Source organism: Vulpes lagopus, chromosome 23 (assembly GCF_018345385.1).
Source record: "Vulpes lagopus strain Blue_001 chromosome 23, ASM1834538v1, whole genome shotgun sequence".
Lineage (NCBI taxonomy): Eukaryota > Metazoa > Chordata > Mammalia > Carnivora > Canidae > Vulpes > Vulpes lagopus.
In genome coordinates, this window is record NC_054846.1 from 12,838,067 (window position 1) to 12,853,224 (window position 15,158).

Sequence of the window (15,158 nt, forward strand, 5' to 3'; positions counted from 1 at the left end):
TGATGACTATTCTCTTTCACTATAGGACCCCACGTGGGGGAGGGGAAAGCTGGGGGGCCTGCCAGCACCCAGCTGTTCTGTCACCTGCCCACAAATGCTTCTGCACTTCACAGAAAAGAAGGGCCTGGCACAGGGGATGTTTTACGCTTTTTCTTTAAAACTTGCCATAGCTTTGAACACCTTTTAAAGTAAGAACACACACAAAAAATCTATTCACTTTAAGGTATTTTAACAAAATAAATGAAAACATAACCAGAATATATATCAATTTTAATAACATGCTTTTATGTCAATATTCTATTCTTGGTATCCAACATAACAAAAAGAAGATTTAAAGATAATAGCTAAGTATAAAATTAGAGGGTAAAAACAGATGAACATTTTAAAGGGGTTGTAAAAATTACACACCTCAAGACCTGAGCAGCACCCCGTTTCTTGTTTTTTCTACATGTTCGATTTTTATTCCAACTTAAATTTTGTAAATTTCCTTCCTTTTTCTCCTGAAGCTTCTTCTTCTTATAAGGATCTTCTTGCTAAAGAGAAAAGAGAAATCTGAAATGAAGCTTTAAAGTGACTAAATATACATTTAAAAGACTTTTTTTCCCCCCAGCTTTTGAAGATCAACTCCATATGAATTCAGAATGCTCCAACACTGGTGAAAATGGAGACATGCATTTCTCAATCTCCTGTTTTCATTTCCCTTTTGCTCTACCTCCCTCAATCTCTGCAAAAAGAAGAAACAATTGTTGCCTATAAAATTCCAAAGGGGCTAAAAAGGAAAAACATCTGTTAGCAATTTAGGGTCAGCTTGCTGTTAACTTCAGCAGCAATAAATTCTCCAACGTTCACCTGTTAATTTGGTATGTGCAATTCACATGAATTACTACTGAAGAAAAATCATGTAAAAACCCAATGTAGGAATAATTTGTGTATTTATGTTTCTATTTGTTTACAGAAAACCTTTAGGAGGACAGCCAGTCTCCACTGAGTGTGCCACATAGTTCAAGCTTTTGTAAATAAGAATATGCTTGATGTTTTAAATGTGGTTTCGAAAAACTTAATTTAGCACGAAATACATATCTATAAATTATATATATGTATGTATATAAATACACAGATATATAAATACATATTTAATATATATAATATATATTACATATATACATATGTAATCATTTTTTAATTTGGGTCTTTTCCTTTTGTACATTAGGCTAAATCTGTTAATCTGCCCAAGGGGAGGGGATTCCCCTGCCTGTTAACATTCTGCAGTAGCTCCTGCCTTCAAAGTCCCTTACACTCTTTCTCTTCCTTCTAACACTCTGCCTCTTTAAAGCAGAGGCACTATCTGCATGCATGTGGGAGGTGGTATAGAGCTCACAAATGGAGACCCTAGGGCTTGAAAAATGCATCCTTCAGAGACTTCACAGAGGCAAATCCCCTCCCTCGCTCAGAGAGTCCTCTTCCTGTTGACCTTTAGGATTCACAATTCATAAAGAATGAAGACTGGCTCATTTTACCTTTTTTTGAGAAGGCTGGTCCAGAAATCAGAGAAGGAAATCATGAGTTTCTAACATACACTTGACTGACACACAGGACTTGGAAGAAGAAAGATAAAAGGTTTTAAATGCCTACATGTTACACATCTGGGGTACTGAAAGCCTCATGTATCTATTAAAGCCGCAGGCTTACTATAATAAACTAATACTAGAAATAAAATAAAATCATAACTATATATGTGGTGGGATAATGGGATTTTTGTGTTTTTTTTCTTGATAACCTTTAGTTTCTCCCCCAATAAATATGTATTAACTTTTTTTTCTGATTCTGAAGGCATTTTAAAAACACAAGTTAAACACACAAAGCCCTACCTCACAGGATCTTAATGCTAACTGCTTATGTTTGATGCTAAACAAACACATTAACAACATAAGATCAGATATTATCCAAAGTTAAACATTAGCTATATACCGTATTTATTCATGTACTGTTCCCTGCTTATTTCTAGCTTCGGAGGAGAAAAGAATTCCCCTCTCCTTGGGCCAAGAAAGGTTTCTCAACACAGCTAGTCTTTCTGCCCCTCCAGAGTCACAAACAAAGAAGGGATCTGTCTCTAAGTTGGGTCAGAGACAGTGAACTGGTCAGTAGTCACACTGACACTTGGCTGTCTCCCTCCACTCAATCTGGTCAGAGCTTCATCCTGTGCAAACAAGAGGGACTATAGAGACAGAGACGTGGGAGTGGGTGGTCGGAGGCACAGTCACTCTCTCTGAGTATTGGCTAGTGATGACCAGGAGAGTGCTTTGCACGCGGGACTCAGGTGAGTGAAATGAGCAGGAAGCAGCATCCATGAGCAAACAAAGTGGGGTGGGGGTGGGGGTCAGGGACTGAAAGAGGGTGTAGACAAAAGAGGGAAGAGATAGAGGACATATTGAGGAATGAAAAACCAATGAATGGCCTGCCTGTGTGTGTGTGTGTGTGTGTGTGTGTGTGTGTGTGTGTGAGAGAGAAGGGGGAGGGAGGAAAGAACAGCCGTGAAGAGGAAGGGCCCCAGTCCAGCTTGGGGAGAACAGGCCAGCACAGGACGCAGCAGATGGTGGGGGGCAGGGGAGGAAACCAGACACTCAAAGCAACAGACTTGTCAAGATGTGAGAGCGGGAATAAAAGGACAATCTGGCTCTTGGCTTTCTGGCGGAGAGAGTGTCACACACAGAGGGAGGCAGTGCCAACCAGGGAAAGAGTCCATGTAGAGTTGCAAGTGAGATCACAGCTCTTGAGGCCAAATGGCCTGATTTGAATCTCACTCCACGCTTTTTACTGGCTGTGTGATCCTCAGCAAGTTACTTAGCTTCTCTCTGCCTCAATTTCCTGCGTCATCCTCAACAGGCTGTTGTGAGGAGGTCATCTGTCAGTGACCTGACACAGAGCAAGCACTTTATAGAAGACATGCCTATTATCACATTATTGAATTACTTGAACCAGAGAAGTTCTCTGACATTCCTGACAGAAGGGAAAATTTCACTGATTACAGGGTAGGCAAATAAAAAGATTTCTAAACTTTTATAAAAGCAAAGAAATCAAAGAAGAGAAATCACAGACTAACTCCACAAAACGTTCTTTAAGCTGCTGTACAAAAGTAACAGCAAATAAAAAATAAGGGCAGACTAAGAAAAAAAAACCAAACACATTGTTTGATAGGTAGAGTCAATACCGTGCCATATGTTCTCAAGGAAAATAAGAACACGTGCAACAGAAAAGTGGGCAAAGCATGTGAAATGCAAATTCACAGAAGAAATATAAGAGGCTAAAAACCATGAAGACTCCATCCAAAATATTTAATAAAGTGTTTTCAGGAAAGGCAAATTACAGACCAGTATGTACCTCATCTTTCGTTGCTGGTTTTAAAAAACACGAGTGTAGGGATCCCTGGGTGGCGCAGCGGTTTGGCGCCTGCCTTTGGCCCAGGGCGCGATCCTGGAGACCCGGGATCGAATCCCACGTCGGGCTCCCGGTGCATGGAGCCTGCTTCTCCCTCTGCCTGTGTCTCTGCCTCTCTCTCTATCTCTCTGTGACTATCATAGATAAATAAAAAAAATTAAAAAAAAAAAAAAAACACGAGTGTGTTTACGTTGCCTGTTTCTGCCTGTAGACACCAGGAGAGAGCTGGGGGGAGAGCACAGGGAGGCAGAGTACCATTAACAGCGTCTGTCTCTGAGCCCCACGAGTGGTGCTGGGGGAGTCATTCACTTCCAAATTTACTTAAAAAAAAAAAAAGAAGGAAGGAAGGATGGATGGATGGATGGATTTCAGGGGTAGGATTTTGGATAGATGATTTATTTACTTTTAAAGATTTTATTTACACATTCGTGAGAAACACACAAAGAGAGGCAGAGACATAGGCAGAGGGAGAAGCAGGCTCCCTGCTGGGAGCCCGATATGGGGGGTGGGGGAGGACGGACACAACACGGGACTCATCCCAATCCCAATCCCTGAACTCCAGGATCACACCCTGAGCAGAACTCCAGGATCATGCCCTGAGCGGAAGGCAGCCCCTCAACCACTGAGCCACCCAAGCGTCCCGGATGGATGATTTTTTTTTTTACCTGTTTTTCAGAATTTTACCCAAAAAGGAAATGAAGGGAAGTGCTCACTTTTCCCTAGGAAAAAACACATATTGAAATGAAAAACAAAACAGTTCCCTATCATGCTAAGACTTTGCAAGAAACATGGTGCTGGCAGGAGCTGCGGAAGCCAGTGTTGTCCTATAGCATCCATGTCAACGTGAATCAGGACCACTTTTCTGGAAAGCAATCTGGGGCACACATAACGATACTCTATAATTCTACTTCCAGAAATCTCTAACAAAGATATACCAGGTATACAGGGAAGACTTGAGAACAATATAGTTCATCATAGTCCTATTTGTGAAACCAAAAAGCTGTAAATAACTTTAATGGCCAACCGCAAGGGAACGGTTTAGGATTAGGGCATAGCTAAATGATGGAATGTTATATAACCGCTGAAAACAAAGTTCCCCTTGTTCTGAACATGAGAAAATTTGGAATTACGACATTATTAACAATGCTACATATACATAATGATGGTCCTGAGTTTTTTTTAAAAAGTTGCATAAAAAAGAAATAGAATACAGAAATATGTACAAAGTAGTTCATTTTGTATAGACTTTTCTCTCCCTTTTTATAATAATCATGAATTCCTTTTCTAAGGGGAAAAAAGTCTGCTAAAAAAAACACAGCAGGGCTAGGGTTAAAATTTAGTTTGCAGCTCTCAAATCTGGGCTTCAACCTTCTTTGCCAATAAATCGAGAGGAATGTTCCCCATGTACTATAGACAGATTTATACAATTTTCTAAGCTGCAAAGTTAGGCCCTAAGAATGTACAAGAAAAACAAACACTGAGTACTGCCCTTGGGGATGTGTTTATTGAGAACGATTTCTCCAAACGAACAATGAAACGGAAAGTACACTCGCAGGGTTTTAAAGAAGAGCTTTGCAAAACTGGGAGTGAGTCACGGAGACAGCAAAAAAAAAAAAAAAAAGTTAATAGACCATGGTCCCCCCCAGATTCTCCAGCTCCCTGCGGCCTTCCTGTGGAGCTGGCCGCCATCCTCAGACGCACATGTCTCTCTTACACAGGCTCCCAGACCAGAAGAGGAAGGAGCAGCTTACATGACCCCTGGCACTGTTGCACAAGCGACATCTGAGCTCCCGGGATGGAGAGAAAAAAGGCAAGGCCTGTGCCCTCCAAGATGGAATGGTGAAGATACACAGAGAAAACAACAGGAATAAATTATGAAAACTGCCATAAAATAAGCAAGGGGCCGAGCGTAGAGGGCTGGGGCTGGCACGGGGGCTGGCACGCAGTCTGCAATCCAGAAATGGCACCTATACGTAGCAGATGGGTGCCAGCAGCAGCAGCCCCACGCAGCACAGCTCCTGGGAGCCACCTCCTCCTGTGGCCCTCAGACGGCGGGACTTGGCAGCAGTTCCAGCTGCCCCGCCCGCATGCCGGCTGCGCAGCCACTGAGTCATCCCATCTCAGCGTTGGTTTCGGTCTCGCTGCAGGGCAACATGAAGTCCTGAAGCCCTTGGCAAGAGGCTGCCACGGCTCAATTTTTCATTTCACCCATTCCCTCCTGCCTCAAATCCAATGACTTCATCTCTGCTCCTGAAAGCACGGCCCGTGGCCCAGCTTAGTCTTCTGGCCTCGAGTTCTGTGCGTCTGCCATACCGCACGCTCGGGCCACCTGCAGCTGCACCGCCACCGCAGGCTCGCCCGCAGGCCCGGCTCTTCTGGGTGCACACACACCTCCGAGAATTCAGCGTCGCCCTCCAGCTCCAACAGGTACAGCTTCCAAATCTCGAGCTCCAGGCCCGAGTCATCACATGAGCCCCAGTTCGGCCCTTCCCACTGCCAGATGTGGTCACACGCCGTCCTGTCCTTTGTACCAACCACTCGTCGGCACTTGGTGAGCGCGCTCCTCTAAGCCCTTCCCGTGCTGGCTCAGCCAGCCTCAGCCCCAGCACGGAGGCCCACTGTTACTACCCCATTTGTCACATGAGGAAACTGCCATTTAACTAACTTGCCTGATGCTATAGAGCAAATAAATGACGACCGGGATTCAAACCCAAGAAGTCTGGCTGCACACTCCATGCTCTTAATATGCAACACTGCAGGGGCACCTGGGTGGCTCGGTGGTGGAGCATCTGCCTATGATCCCGGGGTCCTGGGATCGAGTCCTGCATGGGGCTCCCCACAGGGAGCCTGCTTCTCCCTCTGCCTATGGCTCTGCCTCTGTCATGAAAAAATAAAATCTTTAAAAAAAAACATGCAACACTGCTTTGATAAACATAAAAATGAATTCACTGCGTACATCAGAATTCCCCATCTTCTCATTACGACCTTGGAGCTTTTTTTTTTTTTTTAAACAAATGGTTATATAAGAAAAGATAGCTCCTCTCCTTTATGCAATTAGGAATAGGGAAATTCTGGTAGTTTTTCCTCTAAACTCTTACCTCCTCACCCTGTCCTTCCCCCTTGCTCCTGCCCAAACGCAGCCTCGTGTCACACCTCCCAGGAGAGTGAGAGCCTCCTTGTTAGAAGAGAGCTGGTGTCCATTTGTGCTCTCTCCAGCCCAGCCTTCAAAACATTCACACTGACCCTCCAAAAATGCATTATTCACATCTTCATTTAAGCATTTACTAACCTACACTTTATAATCTCTGTAATAGACTTTCTACCCATCTTTGTCAACCTGAACTGAAAAATATTCAATAATGACCTCCAAGAAAATCAGTCTACAGGCTGTTTCCCACTTGTGATTTACGCTCTGCTCACCCCCCAGCTCAGAAACCTTCCCTAGCTCCCCATCATTTGCAGCAGAGTCCCCTCAAACTGGCCATCCTCAAGCCAAATCCTCCAAAAAGACCTTCTGTTTGGACAGATATGCTTTTGACAACCTGACTGTGAAGTTCCTTAGTGGGCAACCAACCACGCTCTACGGGCATCATCACTTTCTCACTGCTGTGCTCACCTCGTTCCTGTTTGTGCTTCTAGCTGAGATCTAGGGGAGAAAGTCTAAACTTTGAATTGGTGTGCCATGCCTTCACCACCTGGAGGGACTCTCGCTCCTCCCTTCCATTACTTCCCATTCCTGACTGGGTCTCTTCCCAGAGATGATTTCCTCCGGCTCCCCATTATGCTGTGGGACTCAGTGGTTCCTATGCCTGCTGCAGGCTACACTGACTTCTCACTCTCTGAAATCCCTTCCACTGTATACTGATTAGGGCACTTGGCTACTTAGAAATATCCTGTCCTTTTAAAAGACTGCAAATTCCCAGTATGGAATGTCTAGTATATATATATTTTGCATCATTTTCACGTTATTTAAAGGAAAAAATCCTGTTTGTTATAAAGTTTAAGCAAAAATACAGAAATATAAAGAAGAAAAAACCACCCCAAATTCAACCACGCAGAAAAACCACGGCCTGCCATGGATTATTTGTAAAAGCTTGTTTTTACCATCTATGAACCTACAGACACATCAGGATGGCAAGAGAGATGATGGGAATAATGTATAACATTGGGACGATGTATTATTTTTTTTTAGTATATGTGCTGCCATAGCGAGCACAATGAAGATGTATTTTTTTATATAAAAATTAAAGGTTCGGTTTTATTTGAATTTGACATAAAAAACTGAAGTTTAACCCAGGGAACTGCCAATTTTCAAATCATTGTTTAGCCTCCACATGATGTATTAATTCCTTAAGGATCTCTCTAAGGTTAAGAAAAAGACTGTGAAAGATATTCTCCTAAGTTGTCACCCTATTAAATGACACGTTGTTTTACATAGCGTTGACTCTCTACCAAGAAAAATAAAATTAAAACTGGTTGTCACCTACCATTCAATACTTCTCCCGTTTTTTGCAGATTATGTTACCTTTTTGCTTTATTAGAGTTTTAATAGATGCAATCTGTACTGCAATTATGATTGCCAACTGTTCAGTCTTAATCCTGGATATAAAATGGATAGAAATCTCAACAACAGACTGTTGACACAGCTTCTGTACTCCTGGGTCTTTGTTTTTACTTGTATCTTGGTTGGCTACATTTCATTAACTTCATTTTTTCAGAAAGATTCATGATGAGTTCACTGTGTTTAAGGATGTCTGTCCACTGCCTTTGTACTTGAGTGTCAGCTTGGCTGGAATGTTCTTGTTCATATGTTTATTCTCTTAATGATATGACTGTTCCCTGGCATTCAATGTTTCTACAAAGTCTGAGGCAAGCCTGAGTTGGTGTTTCTCCATTCTTTATGCTTTAAGATCATAGGCTGTGCCTATGTCCATTATTATGTGTCAGTTTTTCCTGGTATACAGTGTGCTCTTTCATTCTATAAATTTAATTCTTCCCTCGTATCAGGAAAATTTTCTTCTATTACATCTCTGAGTACCTTTCAGATCCATTTGCTGGGCCATTTACTTCAACACTCATTATTCTTACATTGGGCTGCTTTGTCTTCCTTTGTCCCGTATCTAAATGCTTCCAGCTCTTCAGTTTTTTCCTTCATACTCATTTGGATTATCTCAAAGTCTTTCTCAGCATCAGTAATTCTATTTTTGGCAGCTCTCTGCGTAATGTCATTTGGGTCTTCATTCACTGACTTAGCTTTATAAATATATTAATTTCCCTTTATTTACTTATATATTTTTATTTTTAAAGATTTTTATTCATGAGACAGAGAGAGAGAGAGAGAGAGAGAGGGAGAGAGGCAGGCAGAGACACAGGCAGAGGGAGAAGCAGGCTCTGATGCAAGGAAGATGCAAGGAACCCGATGCAGGCCTCGATCCCGGATCCTGGGATCACGCCCTGAACCAAAGGCAGACACTCAACCACTGCGCCACCCAGGCATCCCATTAATTTTCTTTTTTAAAAAAGCTCTTATTTGGGGGTCCCTGTGTGGCTCAGTCAGTTAAACATCTGCCTTCAGCTCAAGTCATGATCCTGGGGTCCTGGGACCGAGCCTTGCATCGGGTTCCCTCCTCAGTGGGGAGTCTGCTTCTCTCTTTCTCTCTCTCTCTCTCTCTCTCTCCCTCTACAAGCTCACTTGCTCTCTCTCAAATATATAAAAAAAATTTTTTCTTAAAAAAAAGCTCTTATTTTATTGAGTTCATTATCTATAGTGTAAAGAGTTTCCTTCTGGTCTCCAGATATATTTTCTTCTAGATTAGGATTTTTACCTGACTTCCATGTTCTATTCCTTTCATTCATTTTTAGTGTGTGTGTACATGTGTGTGTGTACCTGCACGTAGTACATGGTATGTATCTGCATAGTCAGAATGCTGATTTTTTTCACTGGGCTTATACTGACACATGAATACTTCTGTTCTGATGTAAAGTAGGTAAATTCTCCTAAATACCTTTCCCGCGTTTATCGTGGACCTATCTGCTTTCACCTATGAGTTACAGGGTTCAATTGTGCTCTCCAGATGATTTTCATTAGCCTACACTGATAGGAAGAGAGCAAGCTTGCCAGGACAGCATGCAACTACGTGTTCTCTTCTGGGTTCTGTTGTATGAGGGCCCACTGAAGCAAGCTAGATACGCATCCCTCTCCTGTGGATTTTGGCTTATGGTTCCAACTCAGCAAGAATAGACCCTAAAATGGATGTTGGACAACAATTGGAGAGAAGAGACAGGTGATCTGCTTCTACTCCACCATCTTTACCTTAACCCATTTGCTTAAGGACTGCTTCCCTTGAGAACAAGAGCTATCTGATGTTACTATAAATTATTTTAATATCTCGTATATAATTAGAAGATAAATAAAACTTTCCAAACACCTCAACTCACAAATTATAAATGCAGATTCAAATGCATGATAACTAGCCCCCTTTGAAAGGTATGAAATACACATGTACAGTTACTGGACACATATTTGCCATCTAAGCCCTAAAAATGGGTTTTGTACTGATAGGCAAGAGAAAATGGAATACAGACCTCGACTGGAGGAACATCCTGTTTCTCAAAACATATGTCTTCTTTAGATGCTTTGTGAATCTTCTTTTCTGAGGAAGACTTTGTGTCAACCTTCTTCAAAGTTTCACAGTTATCTACTTCATTCTTGACAGGCACTTGCTGGTTATTCCCTTGAATAAATAAAAATGATTGAATCTCTAGCTAATTATTTCCATTCATGTTCCCATAGTTAAATCTCTTTCCTACACCAAACAATCTAATTTAGTGAGATCTAGTCTTGATTGTTTCTGATATTCACGATACTCTAGAAATGCATTTACCAGTTTACCAGTGTTTACATTAAGAGTTCTACAAGCAGTCTTTAAAAGAGTTCAATGAAAAAAGGTGAGGAGGTACCCTATTATTCATAGCAGCATCATTCATAACAGCCAAAAGGTAGAACCAACCCCAGTGTCTGCAGGCGGATGGAGAGAAAAACAAGGAAAACGTGGTATACATATACTGGAATACCACTCAGCCTCAAAGAGGAATGAATCAGTGCACAACACTGTGAATATACTTACTACTACTGAATTGTACACTCAAAAATGACTGAGATGGGAAATGAAGGTGATTCTGATACATGTAACAACACGGATGATCTCAGAAGACATTATGCTGAATGAAATAAACCAGTCCCCAAAAGATAAACATTGCATGATTCTACTTGTTTGAGGGAGCTAGAGTCCTCAAATTCATAGAGATGAAGAGTAGAATGGTGGTCACCAGGGGCTAGGGGAGGGAATATAGATACTTACTGTTCAATGGGTACAGAGTTTCTTTTTGGGATGATGAAAAGGTTCTGAAAATGGATGATGGTGATGGCTGTACAATAGTGTGAATGTACTTAACGATGCTGAGCTTTTATAATGAAAACGGTAAACTTTATGTTCTATTTTACCACGATCTTTTTAAAAATTGGGGAAGGGAGAGACAGAGGTTAAGGACTTGTCTTCTAGTCATGACTCAGCTACTAATTAGCTTTCAAAGTCAATCTCAAACTGCCTAAGCTTCTTCAGTTTCTTTATAAAATGCAAACACCACCTTCTCTGCCTACCCTGACCGTTAAAAGATGAAAATGGAAGACCTATAAATGGAAAAGTTCACCCCAAAAACACATGACCTGTTTCAGGGCAGGTCCTCCTCCCATAGTTGGTGTCTACCTGCCCCCAGTACCCAGCACCTCCATGCTGAAAATGAGCAACAGGTGAACCGTGTGGCAAAAGCTGGTGCTGGTAGAAACCTCACCTGAAAACACAACTCTTCCACTTTTCTTTCAAGTGATTTCATTCCTAAGTGTATTTCTTCTTCTATCCTTTATGTCAAAATAAAGTCAAATCAACTTCAACCCCACAATAACTGGCCTGTGTCCTAATATGAAACCAATTATTTCAACACTTTCTCCTTTTTTCTTTAACAGAGAATCCCTTACCATATCTTTGCAATCTGGGAAAGTTTAGATGACCACAGTGCAAAGATTTCACAGCAAAGCAGGCTGCAGGCTCCGGGGAGATGCATGCCTGACCAGCCTTCAGCAGAGGCTCCAATCTGGCTGGCCCTGCTTGGGGACCTGGGGCAGGGAAGGTCTCTGCCCACAAAATGAAAGAAGCAGTCAAATCCTCTCTGATTCTGAAACTCTGAAGCTGATCTCACTCAAAGCAGGATACACACATTTTACAAATAACACCGACAAGCAAGCATACTTTTATTCTGTTAACGGAATATTGTGTAAATAATATTACATAACTATAAAAACACCAAGGAGCATTAATTCCTCTATGACACAGACTGGGTGTTAAGACATGTACAGAGGAAAATATCCACCATGATGAAGTGGTAAAGGAAAGAGCTGAGAGCAAAAGAGGCAGGGTCCAAAACAGGAAAAGAAATCATACATAAGGACATCATTTTGGATTCTGGAAACCATATGTATGAAACAGAACGCATACATTCTCCCCCCAAAACGTGCCACTAACTTTCCTAGAGTCTTGATTCACAAGAAAATGGATTCCCTTAAGTTTTCTTCAGGTAAGAACAGCACTAAAAGTATCCGTCATCAGACTTTCTCAGGAAGGATCCAAACTTAATATCCACCGCTGAACTACCCCCAAAAGTAGTAAAGCACAGACTCTCAGTAATGCCTTCTGTGGGGCTGGCAATCAGGACAAATAGTAAAAGGAATTCTAATAACAAGTTCTTCATTAAGTCTTTGACAAATTCTAGCATGAAAATATCTAAGAATTTAGAAATTTCATAAGTACATTCTTCACTTAATACATGGAGCCAATCCATGTCATCTTATTGAGCATGCTGACTTACAGTGTTACACAACTTCCTTACACCCATCTCACAGAGTCAGTGTTTGAGCCACAAAGATAAAAAGCAAATAAAACAAGGAACACATGAATTCACCAGAATCCTGCTTAAACTTTTATGGTATCAAATCCAATCACAGTATATGCTGAGTAAACTGCTAATCTTCAAGTTATTAGTATCTATAAGTAAATGAGACCAGTAAAATGGACATATCTATTGAATTCAGTGAAATCTTTCAAGTATTGTTAATTCCAAGGTTTGGGTATTATTATATTTAAAAATGTATTCTCCTTTACATTATTATAAACAGAAAGCAATAAAATAATTTAGTCACTATTCCTCTTCTGTAGTGCCGAGGCCAGCTGCTTATCTTTAGCCTTAATTCCAGAGTCCGTTACTCTTTAACTCTATGATGAAAATAATTCAGATCTAGAATTTTGATCGTACAAATAAAAAATTAAACATTTGAAAAGAGGCATATTTAAAAGATCATTTATGTGACACATAAGGCTCAACTCTTGTCAGATGCTTAAGAGATTCTGGAACACGTAACAAACATCTGAAAAATTGAGCTGTTGTTTGACAGGTGGATGCCAAAAAGCAAGTGTGTGGAAACAGAGCTCTGAAGCATCTGTCAGCAGACTTCATTTCTATGGGGAATTTTAATTTATGATTTACTACAGGCCTCTCGGAAGAAGGCCAGAGAAAGAACAGGAAAGGGATGAGACACATTTCTGTTATTCAGAAAATATTGTTTCTCAATGACAAAAATGAGCATGTAGTGCCAGAGCCATTAATATACACCTTGGAATATTTTTTTTCCTCATACAATATGTTACCCTCGGGAAAAGTAAAAAAGCCTCTGAACAGGAGAAGGCTCAATTCCTCAGGTGCCTCAAGGACACCTGTCAGGTTAATAAAACCACTTCAAGCACTCTTAGGAGACAGACCGCCTGCCCCCTTCCCCTTTTTCCAAAGGAGATCTTATCCCTACACTGGTTTCTAAGGAACATGTGTGTAGTTGAGGAGAAACAGCCAGGATGTGGCAAACACGCTGGTTGGCTTCCCCTGAGCACAGGGAAGCTCCCCGCTCTGGTGGGCGACACGAGGAACGAGGCCGAGGAACTTGGGATTTCCCGCCATTGAGTGGGCTGAGTTCAGCAGTTAAGACTGAAGCTGTTTCCCTCAGATTCTAGAATGATTTTAAGATGGAAACATGTTTCTCACAAAGTAAAACACTTCTCAAAATAAAAAAAAAAAAAAGAACTAAAACTCAAAGTTGGAAGCGGAAACTGGGAAAATTCTCATGTATAAATGGCTTTCTCATCCTTGAGCATTCTTCACACGTTATGGATTCCCTGCCGATTATATATGCCTGTTCACCATCTGCCAGTTTATTACAATGCTTTCCTTTAAAATCTGAAAAAAAAAAAAAAAAGAACTCCAGATCCTTGATATTACTAAATAAAACCTCCACATCCTACCTTCAAACTACAATTCTCTTCCTCTAGAGTTCTCCATCCTTTTTTAACACTGTCAATTCTTTAAAATGTTTACATTGTAAACAGATGGCAGGCAGTATGTTTGGTTTTTTTAACCTCTTTGATATTTTCCTAGAATAGTGCCGTGAACAGAGAACAACAGTCAGGACAAAATACATGTCAGTGCAAGGCTTTCCCGCTGACCTATTCATTCTGGACAGAAATACAGCACTGGTGAATTAGCACCTTTGAATATGTTGGTCTGAATACGGTAGGAAGACAAAGTTCTTCCATCAATTCTTATTTGATCTGATTAACAAGCATTCTGATATCACTTCACATGCTACTGATCGCACCATAGAGCAGTTTTTAAAAACTTCCTATAGCAAGATACCCATTTCCCTTTAAAACGCAAATTAGGCTAATGATCTGCACAGAAGGGAAAGATTCTGGGTGGAATTGCCATCTACGATGGTACAGGCAAATCCTGTGTTTCTGGACTCCCATATTAAGTATACTCACACTTGTGGAAGTGTTATTACATGGTCATCCAGGCTCAACAATGGGCATTAAATATCAAGTGTTGGACAGGGAGATCCCGAAGCACAGATTCAAATCCTCTGACCCACTCTGGCACTGCTGCCCTTTGGGTCCACGCCTCTACATTTCAACCACTTCAATGTACTACGATGCAGCAGAAGGTCCTTCCCATCTACCTATTCATAATGCCACAGCTGCTGCGTTCAGAGGCACATTTATGCAGACATCTGATGGATGCAATGGACCACAGAAGCACCTCAAACAGCTATGATTCTAAGGCTGTCAACACAGCACTCGGTCTTAAACGACACAAAACCAGGAAAAGCCTGGTAGGGCTCACCCCTAATTTCACCCTTTCACAAAGGTTTTGTTGTAGGGGCCCTACAAAAATAGAACAAGAGGCAGCCCACCCACCCCAACATGAAACATCCTCAGACAACATATGCTAGGATTTCATTTAAAGATCTGCTTGAATGCATCACCCAGAGTGAGAATCACACATCAGATGGGAGAACACAGGGGACGGCGCTGACTTGCAGATAGGAGTCACCTGACGCCCAGAAATCGGTGCAAACTGGTTGGAATAAGATGTACCTAAGGAGTACATGTGCAATTGCCTAAACCATGTTCCATGCAGGGGACTCCGGCTTTCTTTTAAATTGGAGATGGAACACTTAAAATGCAGTTTGGGTTTTTAACTAAATGCATAAAGCTCATCAGAACTGGCCAATTCATAACACTTCTTTCCTTTTCTATGGTAACGGGGAGTAAAAAATACAAAGT

General features: G+C 41.4%; 1 protein-coding gene across 1 annotated transcript in view; it reads right to left on the reverse strand.

The window, feature by feature from the left end:
- Positions 1 to 15,158, reverse strand: part of TMEM131L (transmembrane 131 like) — a 161,843-nt gene that overhangs the window by 14,027 nt on the left and 132,658 nt on the right. Inside the window, exons 26-27 of the mRNA XM_041738377.1 lie at positions 10,021 to 10,169; positions 409 to 533 (exon numbers count right to left, since the gene is read on the reverse strand). Coding sequence (XP_041594311.1) covers positions 409 to 533; positions 10,021 to 10,169 — 274 coding nt within the window. The remainder of the gene's footprint in view (positions 1 to 408; positions 534 to 10,020; positions 10,170 to 15,158) is intronic.